This window comes from Onychostoma macrolepis, chromosome 21 (genome assembly GCF_012432095.1).
Source record: "Onychostoma macrolepis isolate SWU-2019 chromosome 21, ASM1243209v1, whole genome shotgun sequence".
Lineage (NCBI taxonomy): Eukaryota > Metazoa > Chordata > Actinopteri > Cypriniformes > Cyprinidae > Onychostoma > Onychostoma macrolepis.
In genome coordinates, this window is record NC_081175.1 from 22623701 (window position 1) to 22639090 (window position 15390).

The 15390-nt window shown below is 35.9% G+C and overlaps 1 protein-coding gene across 1 annotated transcript in view; it reads right to left on the reverse strand.

The window, feature by feature from the left end:
* Window positions 1–13776, reverse strand: part of ccbe1 (collagen and calcium binding EGF domains 1) — a 53336-nt gene extending 39560 nt beyond the window's left edge. The window contains 3 exon segments of the mRNA XM_058758866.1: window positions 13322–13402; window positions 13538–13662; window positions 13759–13776. Of these exon segments, the coding sequence (XP_058614849.1) occupies window positions 13322–13402; window positions 13538–13644 (188 nt within the window). The 5' untranslated portion in view covers window positions 13645–13662; window positions 13759–13776.
* Between the last annotated feature and the right edge of the window lie 1614 nt (window positions 13777–15390).

Below are 15390 nucleotides of genomic sequence, written 5' to 3' on the forward strand. Positions count from 1 at the left end.
ACATCAATTATACGCTAAAAATCTGTTTACAACTCACAGACAAAGTGATTTTCAGGTGAATGGTCAATTAATGAACAAAGCTCTGTGCAACATGCACAATGAATGTGCTGCCAAGTAATTAAATCAGTATTATTCCTATGTTAGAAGTATAGCTTTTCCAAGCAGCGCACAAATATTTGGTAAAACAGGATGTTTCAGTCATACTTTTCCAAGTGAGCCGAACATGAACAAACAAACCTATCACAGCATTGTGCAAATGAGACTAGTTTATAGAAACACATGCCATTCATAATAGCAAATAATGAGCAAGAAACAAATCATCTAAGTCTTCACCCGTGATTAACAGAAGCTTGGAAGTTTGTGGTAAACACGTAGACAGGATGAGTGGACCTCCGCCAAGCCAAAACCTTGAGGCTAATCCACAGCAAAGAGAGACGTGGATCAAACTCCCCATTTTTTTGGCAAGTACGTCAACATTTTTAGCTACCAACATGCTCAGTCACATTCTATTTGACCTGATCACCTAAAGCACATGGATTAAAAGACGTTTCAGTGCCCAGCTTACAGGTCTGGACAGCTAGTATTACTGTAAGTCTGGATCAAAATAAAATAATACTAACGCCCAGTTGTACTGTTTTTGTGCCAAATTACTTCATCTTTAATTATACCCAGCTCATCATCTGCCATTTCTGCCATTAAGAAAAGTAAATAAAACATTATTAATATAAATTATAGGTAATCATCTTGAAAAAAAAAAATAAATCAAGATTTATATTCACAGCCCCAAACAAAGATGCAAAGCGAGATAATTATCCAAGCCTAAACAAGTTAAATCCCTTTTGGTTGAAGGTCTGTTTTTCTTTAAGCTCTTCTGTGTTGGTAGTTTTTGTAGTGCTGAAACTTGATCTCAGAAGAGGAAACCAATGGGAACTGGAGCACTTATGAAGGATCATGAAGGTCATTACTATCATTTTGATAAAACAACCCTGGCAAAGAAATGCAACAACCATGGCAACTATATTCAATGTAATGAACAGTAAATGAGAACAATGAGCATGTTATGGAAACATAAGCTATGTAAATAAGACTCAAGGCTATGAAAAAAGGAGACATTCCAAGACCAGGTTTATATAAAAAGATTAGGTGACGCTATAGTTTTTCACAATAAAATTGTGAAATTAAATAAAAATAAAATTAAATAAAATTAAATAATTAGGATAACTCTCATCATCAACAGAAAAATTTAGGAGTAAAAGCAATATACTGTATGGCCACGTTCAGGACGATATTAAAATCTAAAAGACTAATTTTAACTAATCACTATTACTCTGATCACTTTGCAAGTTCTGTGTTTGTGTCCAAATAAAATTGTTTATCATTTGAAATGTGTGCCTGGCTTTAATTACAGTAATCAATGTTAATCTACCTTATGAGAAGTAACATGATTGACAGTTATTTCTACAAAGTACAAAACCACCCTAACAGGGTTGACCATGTAAGGTCAATAACTTATAAAATCTAAAATCACTTAAAGTGATAAACTTACTTGCAGTTAATTTCCTTATTGGCTTATTTGGAAGGGTCATGAATAATAATCTTGAGCTCTGCTCTGATTGGCTGTTTCACAGTGCGGCTCTGCTCTGATTGGCTGTTTCACAGTGCTGCTTATTTCAGTAGCTCACAGCAGGAAGGAAACACAGGGTGGAAACTATATATTTAAATACTCTTTCTCACAGTTATATCGTTGGGTAATTATAAACTGCTTTCAAATGCACGATCGCTTTTTACTTTCACTTTCAAGATTCGCGATTGCACAAACTGTTTATACTATGGAGCGGCAGTACTTACCACACATTTTACAAGATCAGATGCTTGTCAGTGGTGCTCAGGATCTGTAAATCATTCGCCATCATCCTCAGTCGCCTCTACTTACTCTGTTTATGTGGTAAGTGAAATCTTATGTACTGCAATGTAACAGGCTACCGCTAGCAAGGAGCTAACCATATCCCTTTAGAGGTTTGCATTATATTATTAGAACGCGTTATTTGCTTTCCGTACCTTTCTGAATACAGACACCAACCCATCCCTGCACTTCACATCTGCTGCACAGCCTGAAACATAACATTAATTTCCATGATCTGCCATTTTCGCGGTTGTCCTCGCTTGTTTCTTCACAATACCTGCACAACTTCTGATGATTTGGCTGTGTAGGTTCAGCTGGCCTAGAACATGGGCGGGTATATGCAAATGTTGGGGGCGTAACTATTAGTGATCCCGAATGTTACGTCACAGTCGGTGTTATGTTCTGATTCGCCTATTTTTCAGTGGTCTATTTTATTCACGAGATTTACATAAGAAGGAGGAAACAATGGTGTTTGAGGCTCACAGTATGTCATTTCCATGTACAGAACTCTTATTATTCAACTATGCTAAGGTAAATACAGGTTTCCATTCTATAGCACCTTTAAATAAATAAATAAATATTTAGTTTTATAATATTTACATTACAAGCATACAGATGTTTTATTTACATTTTATTTATATGAAAGTAAATTCCATTTAGGCCTATATAATGATACTTGCGTTTCCAAAAGGCCATAATTCATTTTTAAAAGTCTATTAACTATGCATCTTATTTACACACTACGAGGGACACAAAAGTCACCAAGAACAGTCTCAGATGATCTATGCATCTTGCAGAGAGCACTTCACAAATGAATTACAATCTAAGAGAATGACCTTTTACTGTAATTCACTTCATTGGCCTTGTGTATTGCCTGGCACATCATGCCGCAAAGAGCAGAGATTCTTAAAGTTTGGCACTCAAACACAAAGAAAATCAGGAAGGAAAGACAATCCACAGAGAGCTTTCAAGACAAAAAAGGAATTCAAAGCCATCCAAAAACTGTGTTTGTACTAATAAACAACCGCACTAAATTATAATACATTATATAACAGTAAAATGCAAGTTCATTTAGCCTGGTGAGACCAGAAAGACATCAGGAAAAGGAATGGGAAACTACTGCACATCTCACTTAGATTTCTGCATGAATACATCTATAAATACCGCAACCTTTCAAGCGTGGCATAAAACACTGCATCTATAAATAGGACATTTTTTCCCTTTAGTACACACTGAGGAATCCACAAATACAAAGACGTGAAATGAACTGAATCAAATGATTTCATATTGAACTCAGTACTGGTTTATTGTAAAAAGTCACGCAATGGTATAATACTGCAAATAAAATAAAGACTGCCTACAGCTTTGGTTTATGGCTGACTCTGAGAAGCAGAAGAATTCTTACCAAGCGTGCTCATGATGATATATGAGACTTAACAGATATATATGACATTTATAGAGCTTGTTTGCCAGTGCTCTGGCATATCACAAGATATCCTGCTGTGATACTCCTATACCAGTGTACTTCATTACATATCATGAGCCTAGGAAGAAAGCCAGCACTATCCGCTGGTTGAGATTTAAGGCCGCTATATACATTGAATATTAAACCTATTAATTTGGGTTTGTTTAGAGCTACCTGTCAAATGCTATATTCATCCAAACTCTCTAATCTAATAACTGCTCACATTGACTTTGCCTCGGGTTCTTTCTGGGTGGAAAACATAAGTAATTAAATTCAGAGAACATCAATCAATGCCTCTATGCCTCAAATAACTACTGCTTGACATCATCTGAAATGAGCTGAATAACATAGCAAAGAATGTGTTATGCAGAAATATAGTTTTTAATTTAAAAATTAGTCAATAACTCCAGTAGATATTTCTAGATAAAAGCAAATTATGTCTTCCTATCCTTCATAACTGTAACAACATACTTTGTTAACATGGCTAACTCAATAAAAATGGCTCTGGGGAGAAAGAGACTATAATTTTTCTGTTTCTCCAAACAGTGGAGAGAAATTACTGAAGACCATCCAAAAGAAACGACAAGGAAATTTTTACTTTTATTTACAGCTCTGATAAAAGGCGCTTCGAATCTTTACAGCCTTGAAAGTGCAAGGAAAATGAGTTCATGCACAAAACATACCGTTTCACAATCTTCAGCTTATGCAATGACTTTATCATACAACAAAACACTTGATTCGTATTAACAATTTCCTTCTCTTGTGATTGGCCGTCAATTACAGACAGCTGAAGACCTCTGACATAAACATCAGGTTGCTCTGGTGACAAAGTGTTTTAGTTAACTGCATCTGCTCTGCATTGTTTTTAAAAAGACTGACATGAGAACATTAAGAAAACTACATTAATGGCAGATATCAATCTACACCCACTGCAATTACTTACAGGTGGATCAAAACACTTGCCAAGATGTAAATCATCATGGCTGACATGAAAATTTCACCTAAAACTTCTGCGTTTGTAAGAATGATGCTTCATTGTTTCCCTTGTGTCTTTTAAGTGGTAGTGCTAGTTGTGTCAAAAACTGGATGGATGACGTGGAAATGTTTTTCGCTTAAAATACAAGACATTCAAGGCTCCAACCCGCCTTAAAATAATTTTTGATTTTAATAAGCCAAAATTGCAGCTGTGCCACAGTAGATGTATATCAGCAGTGGGAACACATTTGTTTGCATTTTGATTTGTGATTTCACTAGAACGGACAGTGAACCGCAGAAAAGCAAAAGGGCAGTATAGAGCGCACAGCTGTGTGTGGTAGAAAACATGGCCGCTGTACGCCACTGGTGACACATGCAACTGTAACTCAGCAAACAAGTTACAGAATTCCAGCAGATCGCCACACATTATAGTACATACAAACTTCGGTCAGATGTCAAAGTACTAGGGACATGACACCACCGTCCCAACTTTAAATAATGATGAGAAACAGAGATGTGATAACTTTAGGATAGATAACAGGATATAATGATGCGCAATCAGCAAACGTGAACGAGAGCAAGACCAGAGATCCAAGGCAATTCATACATCACTGAGGAATGCAACACAACAAAAACAACACGTCCTCTCCCCCGCACGCCTGCCAAGATATCCAAAACAGTGCTGCAGACTCCCTGTTGCTCAACTGTGCTCTCAGATTGTGCCGAAAAGAGGTCTTCTTTTTTCAGTCAACTACTGGAAAAAATAGGCCTTAAATATCAAGTTCCCCAGGTCTCTCTGAAGCCAGGATGGAGAGAGACTCATTTTACATTCACTTCAGCCGAGAGGTTTCTCAATGAGCTGAGGCATTGACTTATTTATCCTCAACGACTGGCAGAACTCAAGCAGGGAAGGTTCTGCCAACTGGCAATGTCTCTCAGGGTTGAGATTCACCAGTTATACAAGCAAACTCATCCTACAACAAGCGTATTTCAAATTAATTTGACCTTGGAAACAGAGCCAAAGGTACCAGACAATTAGTTCTAGATCACATGACTTCAGTTGCACTTAGTATATATCAGGGCTCGCAAAATCGCTAGCCTGACGTCCCGGGGCTATTGTGTTTTCCAGTCGGGCTACCAAAATGTATCACCGCCTGCCCGACGGGCTCCTTAAATACAGATTTCCCGCTGGTCCTTAAAAACTCTTAAAGTGAGTTGTATCAAACTTAAGGCCATAAAAAGTTTTAAATACGTTAAATGGTATAAGAAATGTCTTAATTATAATTTCTAGAGGTCTTACAGTTGGGGACAGAAAGACAAGAGTCGTGATAATGCAGGATTAAACTTCAAAAGGCAATGATGTCATTGAATAAATATGAGCGCTGCACGTTTCAAGTCAAAACGCGGCGTGGATGTCTTTATGTGAATGTATCTGAAGGTAACCGAGTGTCCTCAGAAATGTGTCGTTGGCATTTTAATTTCATCTAAACTATAATGCCTGATAAAGCAGCGTTTCTGAGCGCGGAGCTGCTTTGTGTACAGCGTTTCCGGGGAAACCGCAATATTTCAGCGCTCCTAAAGCGCCACCTCGTGGCAGAGGATGAATTTGCATTTCCAATAAGCCTTTCTTGCTGTTTATGGTCAGATCAATGCAAATATCAACTTTTTACGCAGCAAACACATAGAGTTGTAAATGAGAAAGAAGTTAATATGCCTTCTAAAAATTTTAACAATTAATACACTTTAAATTAACATAATTTATATGCTTGATTTATCCCTTTTCATAAAAATGGTCTATAACCTGAAAAGCTGTTGTATAAGATTTTTGTTTTTGTGAAAACCTGTATCTGAGCTGTAAATCATGTAATTTTATGACTCAATACTGCATGTTACCATTGTCCAACCCCGCTCATTCTGTGTTCATTTTACTCATGCAGCTCTTAAAATGGGTCATAAATTGCCTTAAATTTATTTTTAAAAATTCTGCAGATACCCTGTAAATAGTGAAATAAGATTCCTTCCTTCATATTTGTTGATATTTGTGTATTGAAGATATTTTTGATTTGACATTTAAACTCCTATCTGATTTTCTATATTTAAAAAAATAAAAAAATAAAATAAATTTCATTTGGGCTAGTTAAATTAATTTTCGGGCTACCAAAATCTGAAGAGTACCTGCCCGAAGGGCTACCAGGGATTTTGAAATTTTGCGAGCCCTGTATATGCTTTCCATTCACAAAGCACTGAAATGAACAGATGATGTACTGTATGTGTGACATACAGTATGTGCTGCAAGACACCTGAGATAGAGATTTATTTGGGATATGTAACACACCCTTTTTCCAAGTGTATAATCACCTATATCAATTTACTCCACAATCAAAACTGCATAAATATTGGGTTACTGCTATAAAGGGAGTAGTAGTTGATTGGTCATGGCATTTCAATAGTGGCAACTCCCTTACTGTTTATAATGTAAACTAAAATTGTGTTTTTTGACAACTAAAGTGACTGTACGCTTTATATTATGCAAATGCACACAGTATAAAAAAGTTATACATTTACACTAACATATTTAGTTTTTTTTCTTTTAAAGAATTGTATTTATTCAGAATAAGAATGTTTTAAATTTATCAAAAGCAACAGTAAATAATGTTACAAAAGACTTACATTTTAATATATTCTGTTGTGTTTTGAAATTCTGTCTTATTATCAAAAAATAAAATGAATCACCGTTACCACAAAAATATTAAGCTGACTAATGGCTACGGAAAATTAAGATTTACCAACACAGGAATAAATAACTTTTTAAAATATATTACAATAGAAAACCGTTATTCTAAATTGAATAAAATGAAGTAATGGGAACTGGTTGAACAGCAACATGGTTCACTGGATTTACCACATCAGGCCCCAATTATTCAGGTTGTTGCCCTTTGACCTTCTAATTGCATGAGCAAACCATTACCGGCCTAACCATGAGTCTGTATCGTTTTGACTAGTGAGACAAAACAGTCCACCATTGCTTGTAATTACTGCAAGAAAATTGGCGATTAATAGCAAAACTATGTAAAACTGTGGTCAGGAAATTAACCTTTGTGAACATAAGACAGTGAGAGGGATGGCCATCATTTGTATGTGACACCATAATGTCACTTCACAATAACATGGTATTGCTTTGATCATTTATGAGGTACTGTCTGAAATATGATTTAAAAACAATTTCACAAGCTTATATAAGTAGGCTAGTAAAAACATGGTTGCATAATTTATATTCTTTAGTATTGACTAGTTGTTTCTTTAGTCATTAAGTTTCCCTTCTAGCTACTTTCGGAGCCATTCATAGCATTTTATATGAGAGATTCACTGGAGATTTTTCAAATAAAAATCACAGCTAATGATCTACTTTATAGATCAATATCATAATGGTTTCATTATATTCATAAAATCACACGAGCCAATCTGTCTGAAGTTGACGTAATTTGTTTAGATGTCAATGGGGCGTTTCACCTTGGATAATTTCTTCAAGACTGATATTTCGAAGAACGTTCATGAACACATCTGAATTCATGGCTTACAGCTGTGTACACACAGCAACACGGCATCACCAACCAGACCTGCGTTGAAAGAAACAGCGTCATGACAAGATGTGGAAAGCAAAGAGAGAAAATATTAAAGGAGAGTGCTAGAAAACAAACGCCATTTTCCACCACCGCTATTTTCAACAGAATTATCACAGAATCCATCAGGGACTTGTGTAAATTCCAGAGGTTGTTGGGTAATGCATTCAGTTTTCTCCATGCTTTGACTAGCTTGGCTCAACTGATCCCAAATAAACTCTGGCTGCGTCCCAACTAGAATCAGTCACTCGATCTAGCGCGTTCCTGAGCTGCCTGAAAATGTGGACATTCATTAACTTTTTGGTTTTTGGAGAGGACAATGAGGGTCATCCCTGTCATAAATACCGGCCAGTTGAAAAGCTTATAAATCAGCTTGAGTGGTGTTGACTTGGTGGTCAGTGGTCCATTTGGTTTAAGCATCTGAACTCATGACTCACTTGTGCTTTAAAAAGATACACATTCAGATGGAATCGTAACCCCTGCGTAAAATCATTGTGGCTATAAAAACACCCCATAACAGAGACTATAACCAGAGCTCTGTATGAGCAAACAAGAAGGAATTCATATGATATTCAAAAAAACAATACCACAAACAAAAGACTGGCACATTGACCACTGTTTGATCTGCTGCCATTAATCCCCACGGTAATCGTAAAGACACAACAGAGAACAATGCAAAGGATTTCCTGTTAAATCACCCTTTTCGTTTCATGGGTCAACAACGCCAATATCCGATTCCCCGGGAATTTCACGAGCTGGTGGACAAAACGGTTTGTTTGACAGCGTGTTCGGCCTGATGAGCACTTTGAGCTGATTGATGAAGACTTTCACTGATATGAACCATCTGGTTAACTTAACCAAGAAGAGCATTAATCATTGTAAAATTGCGTAATATTTCTGCCTAAGTCATGAAATTAAATGCACTGGAATCCCAAAGGGCAGATGCTCTGAGAGTGATTCGCATCAATTACATCCTTGTGTCTATTGAATATTAAAGGGAAGTACAAACCCTTCATAAAATGTTTGTTGGAAATAAATCACACTTAAATATTTTTGCAATTAAGTAGCAGAGGTCTCTTACGTCTTCAGCTGCACATGTGTTGCCGTTAAATGAGATTTGTTCCATATTTCATAAGTGTTAATCTAGAAGACAGAGTTCATGCTCATAAAAAATAGTTTAGATAAACTGTTCCTGATGAAATATGAACACAAAGTCTAAATCAATTAAAAGTGATGGACTTCAAAAATCCAAACACAAAAACAATTGCAAACAACCTTGTATGAGAGCACATGATTTTTTCTAACAAATGATGCGAGTTTAATTAAGACAATTAGTAAGAAAAAAAGTCAACCAATTTTTTTAAATCTGTGCTACATTTTTCTCCTCACCACCGTGCTCTGACCATTATAGAAACTTGTTGAATAAAACCATGAATAAAAGTAATACATTTTTTTTTTTTAAGTTTATATCTCACAGTGACTTTCTGAGAATTATGAGTTTATATCGCACAATTGCAAGCCATAAGCTATATTGCCATTCTGACTTTTTCCCCTCATAATTCTGAGTTTCTGATTTTACAAATCTGCATGTTTTTCCCCAACCATGGATTAAAAAAAAGGTAATTGTGACATTTTCATCTAATAATTTTTACATTTTTTTTTTTACATTTTTTAATTTTAACAAATTCAGAGTTTTCTTCTCAGAATTGCGAGTTCATTTCACAATTCTGAGATTATATCTTCCAATTCTGAGAAGTCAGAATTGTAAGATATGAACTCAGAACCGCAAGAACTGAGATTAAATGTCGGAAATACCTTCTTTTTCTGTGGTAGAAACAAGTTTCCATAGATAGCAGTTTGTCTACATGCCTCTGGACTGTGTTCATCAAAACTGATGAACAGAATAAAAATAACTCAAATATTCCCATGTGTATTCAAGAGAACAAACAATAAGTCTGTTCCAAATACAAAAGAAACAGGACACTGACAGATTCTTCAACTTCAATTGTCTTCTCCTCAATACAGTCCTCTGACAAAAAAGATGGGGAAAAAAAACATTTCCTTGCCTCATGGTCATAAACAAAAAAACAAAAAAGTACTAAACATCACATTTGTGAAGGACTTTGTTGTAGTGCAATTATGGATTCCTGTAGTTCACCTCCTGGTTAAACCAAAGAGTATGGGATGGGGCTACTGTAACCTGTTTGTCCAAACAATGGAACTAGAGATAAAGTATTTTGGAAAACCGTTGTCCTACTGCTTTCAGTCCCAAATCTCATAGTACTTCAACAATCAGACCTGGAGCTGTTCAGTGGTAGGCAACCAGTACCCTTGTGAAGCCATGCTACAGGTTTTAGCTTACCGTGCATATGCCAGACACATCTGCATTTGCTCAAGAGAGCTTTTAGACATGTCTGGGTTGAAAAACCCAATATGATCTTGTTTCTTTTAATGGACACTTCTGGAAATAAACTCCCTCGACACCAGTGGACATTAAAGATGAACTAGAGGGTCGTGAAAGACATGCGACTGGCCTCTAGAGGCTTCCCAGTTTGTATAAAGGTTCAGCCGATAATTAAAAAGCTTTCTTCTGGCGACGAACAAGTGCTTGTGGTCAGATGAACTTTATGTTTAAGTTCATGGCTGGTTTTCAGCCCTAGAGGAGTTAGTGAGAGGAAAAAAAACGAGAGGTTAATATGATATGGCCTTTGTCTGTTTGGTTCCCTTTGCCTTTTGGCCTGGAATGCTTCAAGAGTGTAGAAACAGGCCTGAAACCACCAGAAATATTTGGAAGAACAACCAAGAACCAAGTTCTCCAGAAACACCTTCAGTATGTTCTGGAAAGGGCTGTTCTGATTCATTTTGATCTGGCTTCACAATGTTGTCCCTGATCCCAGTCCTGAGAAAAAATACGTCTATTAATCCAAGACTACAGTACTAACTCACTTTGTATGCTGCAGTTCATTTAAAACTAAGACCTATAAATTCTATGGCACAATATCAACAACTGCACAGCAGACTTTCAGAATACACTGCTTTCCTTTGTAAAATGGTTTCCTTCCAATAAAACTTACCATTAATTAATCTTTGGCCCACATTTTAGCAACATGAAAGCATTCAGATCAGAGCTGTCAGTTTATTTCTTTTATGTGATTACTTATATAAATGGTGTTTAAAAGAATTTTGTGTTAATAATTATTATAATTAAATTAAATTATTCAATAAAACAAAAATAAAAATGTGAAAACCTGTGGACTATTTTCATAAACATGCAGTTTAATTCGATGAAAAAAAAGCAAATAATGTAGTTTAATTTAAAATGTAATCAACTGACAGCCCTTATTCAGATACAAGTGTTAACCATTAGCCACATGCATATTAGTACAAAATAACGCCAAAATACTTTTACACACATGCATAGATATTTTCTGAGACACAGCCCTTAAGAACTCAAAAAAAAAAATTAAACACTCAATGATGGACCAAACGTTTTAGCGCTACATCCTTTCCCAGTTTTTGAAACTATCCAACTCCAGGATGGATCACAACCAAAGAAAATGTCACACTGCGATGCTTGAACGTTTTCCTCTGTTTGACATTATATGATCTATACAAGAGACAAACCCTGCCTTGCAGGCATGTGTCTACCACAGGAACAGATGCACGGAAGATCAGATCAGATCAGAAGCATCAGTTGAACAAATATTTCCTCACATCATGAGTTTAAGAGTCGCCAAGCCACAAACGAAAAGAGGTGTGGTGGCTTAACTGCACCTGTTAATTTACAATGAGCTCATATCAACACTGCGATTGAGTCATTTTAGTCATCTGCATATGAGCAAATGGTAATAGCAAGCCTGCTCACATGAAACCCAGTGTGCAAATACTCTCCATGCACGCTTGAGAGACTCAGGGACTCCACAGGTCACCAGTGTTGGTGCACCACACACGCCAAGAATTTACAAGGACAAGCTTAACGACAATTTTGGCAAGCGTTTCAAAGCATCGCACATCAACGCCTGCTGAAATAAAAAGCCTGTAGTAGTTTGTGCTTTAACTTGCTACTTCCAGCATGCAGGTGGAATGAAATGCACCACCATAGAAGAGAAAGGGTGACGACTAAGAAGTGATGCAAGAGAGAGAATAAAATCTCTTCATATACAGTTTCTATTGCTTGATTTTTATTCTAGATAAGGAATAATTCACAATAATTCATGAAATGAAACAACCAAAATGAAAATTGTCTTCCATGGAACAAAGGAGAAATGTTGAAGAATAAAAGTATTCCATTGACTTTACTTTTTTGGAGGACAAACTATATGGACCAAGTTTATGGTGCCTTCTGTCTTTTGGAGCTCAGCAACCTGTATCCTTGTTAACTTGGATACAAGTACATTCATAAAAAACTTTTGTGTTGAACATAGCAAGTCAGTTGGTTCTGAGAGTAAGTCAAGTTACCACCGTAAAGCTGAGGAGTCTGGCTCTGCTTTGCATCCGGAGCCGGCTTAAAGTTCCAGCATCATAATCCCTAACCTTCAAAGAATAATATCTCCTTGCTTTCTTTCACTAATTCTAAACGGTCACAGGAATGAAAACAGGATTATTTTACATGCCCCACACAAGACACCAACACAGCTAACCCAATGAAAGGAATCCCTGGCCACTTTGGGAACAGAAACAGTACAGGTCACTCTCGAGGAAACACTTAATAAGCAAGTGATAATCTGGCATTTTTAAAAGTCTCTTTTAATCTCTCGCTCTCTCTCTCCCTATATATATATATATATATGTGTGTGTGTGTGTGTGTGTGTGTGCGTGTATGTGTGTCTGTGAGAAAGAATAGTAACTGAGTGAACAAATTTGAGTCATTTTAAATTTAAAAGGAAAAAAATATGGGTCTCATTTTCTAAATATAAACTTAATACGTTTTCTCCCTGGCCACATAAGAAATGCATAAAGCACAGCTGGAGTCTGTATTGCTAGTGATGTAGAATACCATGGTACATTAAAAACTGGCTGCCTTCAGAAATGGAGCCAGTGGTACCATTTCAAACTTAATCATAAAACAACTAAACATAATTTCTTGGCAGCCTACCTGCAAACAAGATTTTCAGAAAAACTTCAGGCAAAACAGATTTCATTGCATAAAAATGTAAAATAAACAATCATGATAGACAGATAGATAGACAGACAATCAGGACTCTTTATTTATCCCATATGGGAAGTGGTGACGTCCAATTCAATAAATACAAAACGATTTTATTATATTACATACTACATTACAAAAGCCAATATATAAACATTATCATACACAAGAACCTACAGAATGTTAATATGGAGAAGTAAACAGTCTCTTACCTGTAGCATGTAGTCACCTCTCCTGTGGATTTTACGCACGGGTATTTCGTAGTTGCGATTTTGCTCTCTGAACACACTTCTCTGTAAGACAAAGGAGCCGTCAGCTGTTTCTTTTTACGTAAACAAATCTGCCTCACGCAGAAGAAACAAACATTCAATCCTCTGAGTTCTTGTAAACAGCGAGCTGACAGCGCGCGCACTGCACGGACACTTTACCTGTCCACATCCTCCTTCTCCTCTCGGAAAGTCCACGGCGTTCCCGATGAGAACAGCATTACCACCACAGCAAGTCTGAGAGGAGTTCCTCTGCCCGTGTAGCTCATTTCAGACACTCTGAGATGCTAAAAAAAAAAAAGAAAAAGATATTTGTCCGTTTAAAGCCAGCGTCTTGAAGTTCAGCGTTACTTTGAGGAATTGAGAGAGTATTGATTGGTTACCTCCTGCGAAGCCCCACGCGCAGATTCCCACCAGCCCCTCCTACTCCCGCACTTGATCAACTTCCATAGGTTCAGGAAAGCAAGTTATGAATTTAATATTTAATAACTGCCACATGTAACATTAAAGATATTCCTGGGGCGAAATCCTTGTGTGTAAGGTTTGAGTTAAATATTATATTATAATAGGCTACGTATATAAAAAAACAAAAACAAACAAACAAACAACAACAACAAAAAAACACTTAGATACCAAATGTATTTATTTATTTGTTTATTATTATTATATATTTAATTATTCAAGGACACAGCTTATAGCTTATAAGTCATATATAAATGTATGATAATATGTGTGCTGAAAAAATGGTGTAGAAATAATTTTCAATCAGAAATTGCACAAAAAAATATAAAGAAACAGCACGTAACACATTAAAGGTGAAATTTTCATGTAGAAAAACTGAAATATTATATTATAATAGGCTACATAAAAACATTTTAAAGCATATTTATTTATTTAATTATTTATTTATTCATTCATTTTTGTTATTATTATACATTTAACTATTTAAGGACACAGCTAAAGTCATATATAAATGTATGATAATATGTGTGCTGAAAAAAATGGTGTAGAAATCAGAAATTGCACAAAAAATTACAAAGAAACAGCAAGTAACACATTGAATTGAAGGTGAAATTTTCATGTAGAAAAACTGAAATTGTATTTTCTTGTAAAACATACTTCAGTCTTTCTTTTATTTACAGTTTCAATTTTTTCAACATTGTACATTTATTCATTTATTGAGTAAACAAATTTTATTTTAACTACTTAAGGACACAGCCGGAGTCATAAATGTGTGCTAATATGTTAAACAAACATGTGTCTCTCAATTAATTAGATAATAAAAATTGCATGTATAATATTTAGTATAGAATAGAAAAAAGCCTAACAGATAGGCCAGATGCTTGACAAAGTAGTTGACATTTAACCTCCCCATGTTTAGTTCTTAAAAAAATCTGTACATTGGCAGTGCAAATGTAATGCTATTTAATTTAAAAAAAATTTTTATCTGTGAAATAATTCTGTAATTTATCTGTGAGAAAATTTTTAAATATGAAATTATAAAATAATTATATGCCCTGTCATGACAATGACATAATTTAAAGCTCTCACTCTGATTGCCCTCTGAGGTTAAACTAGGCAAATGAGACCGTGTTGGCTAACTGATTCCCTCACAACAGGGATTGTTTGCACCAATTCTTCATCCTTGACCTCTGACTGCTATGTAAGCTGTTAAGGGACCCAAATGTCCCACAAGGCCAGGGGAAATTAAAAAGAATTAAGCTAATAGTACATGTATTGAATGTTGTAGTTCTTTTTATTTTAGTGCTATCCATACCCTTGTGATTGATAGAACTATGTTAGTTGTGGCACTGATGAACTGAGGAGACTTACTGAAAGTTTTGCCCCCTAGTGGCTGACAAAACAACAGCTGTTTCTTGTTTGCAGTCTCCATCCCCAACCATCTGATGAAATGAAGACGCCCTCGCCAGCAAACCTTCCTGATGACTAATCTCACATCTCATGAGATTGGGAACCATCTCTCATGAATAAGCAACTCTAAACATATCAGACGG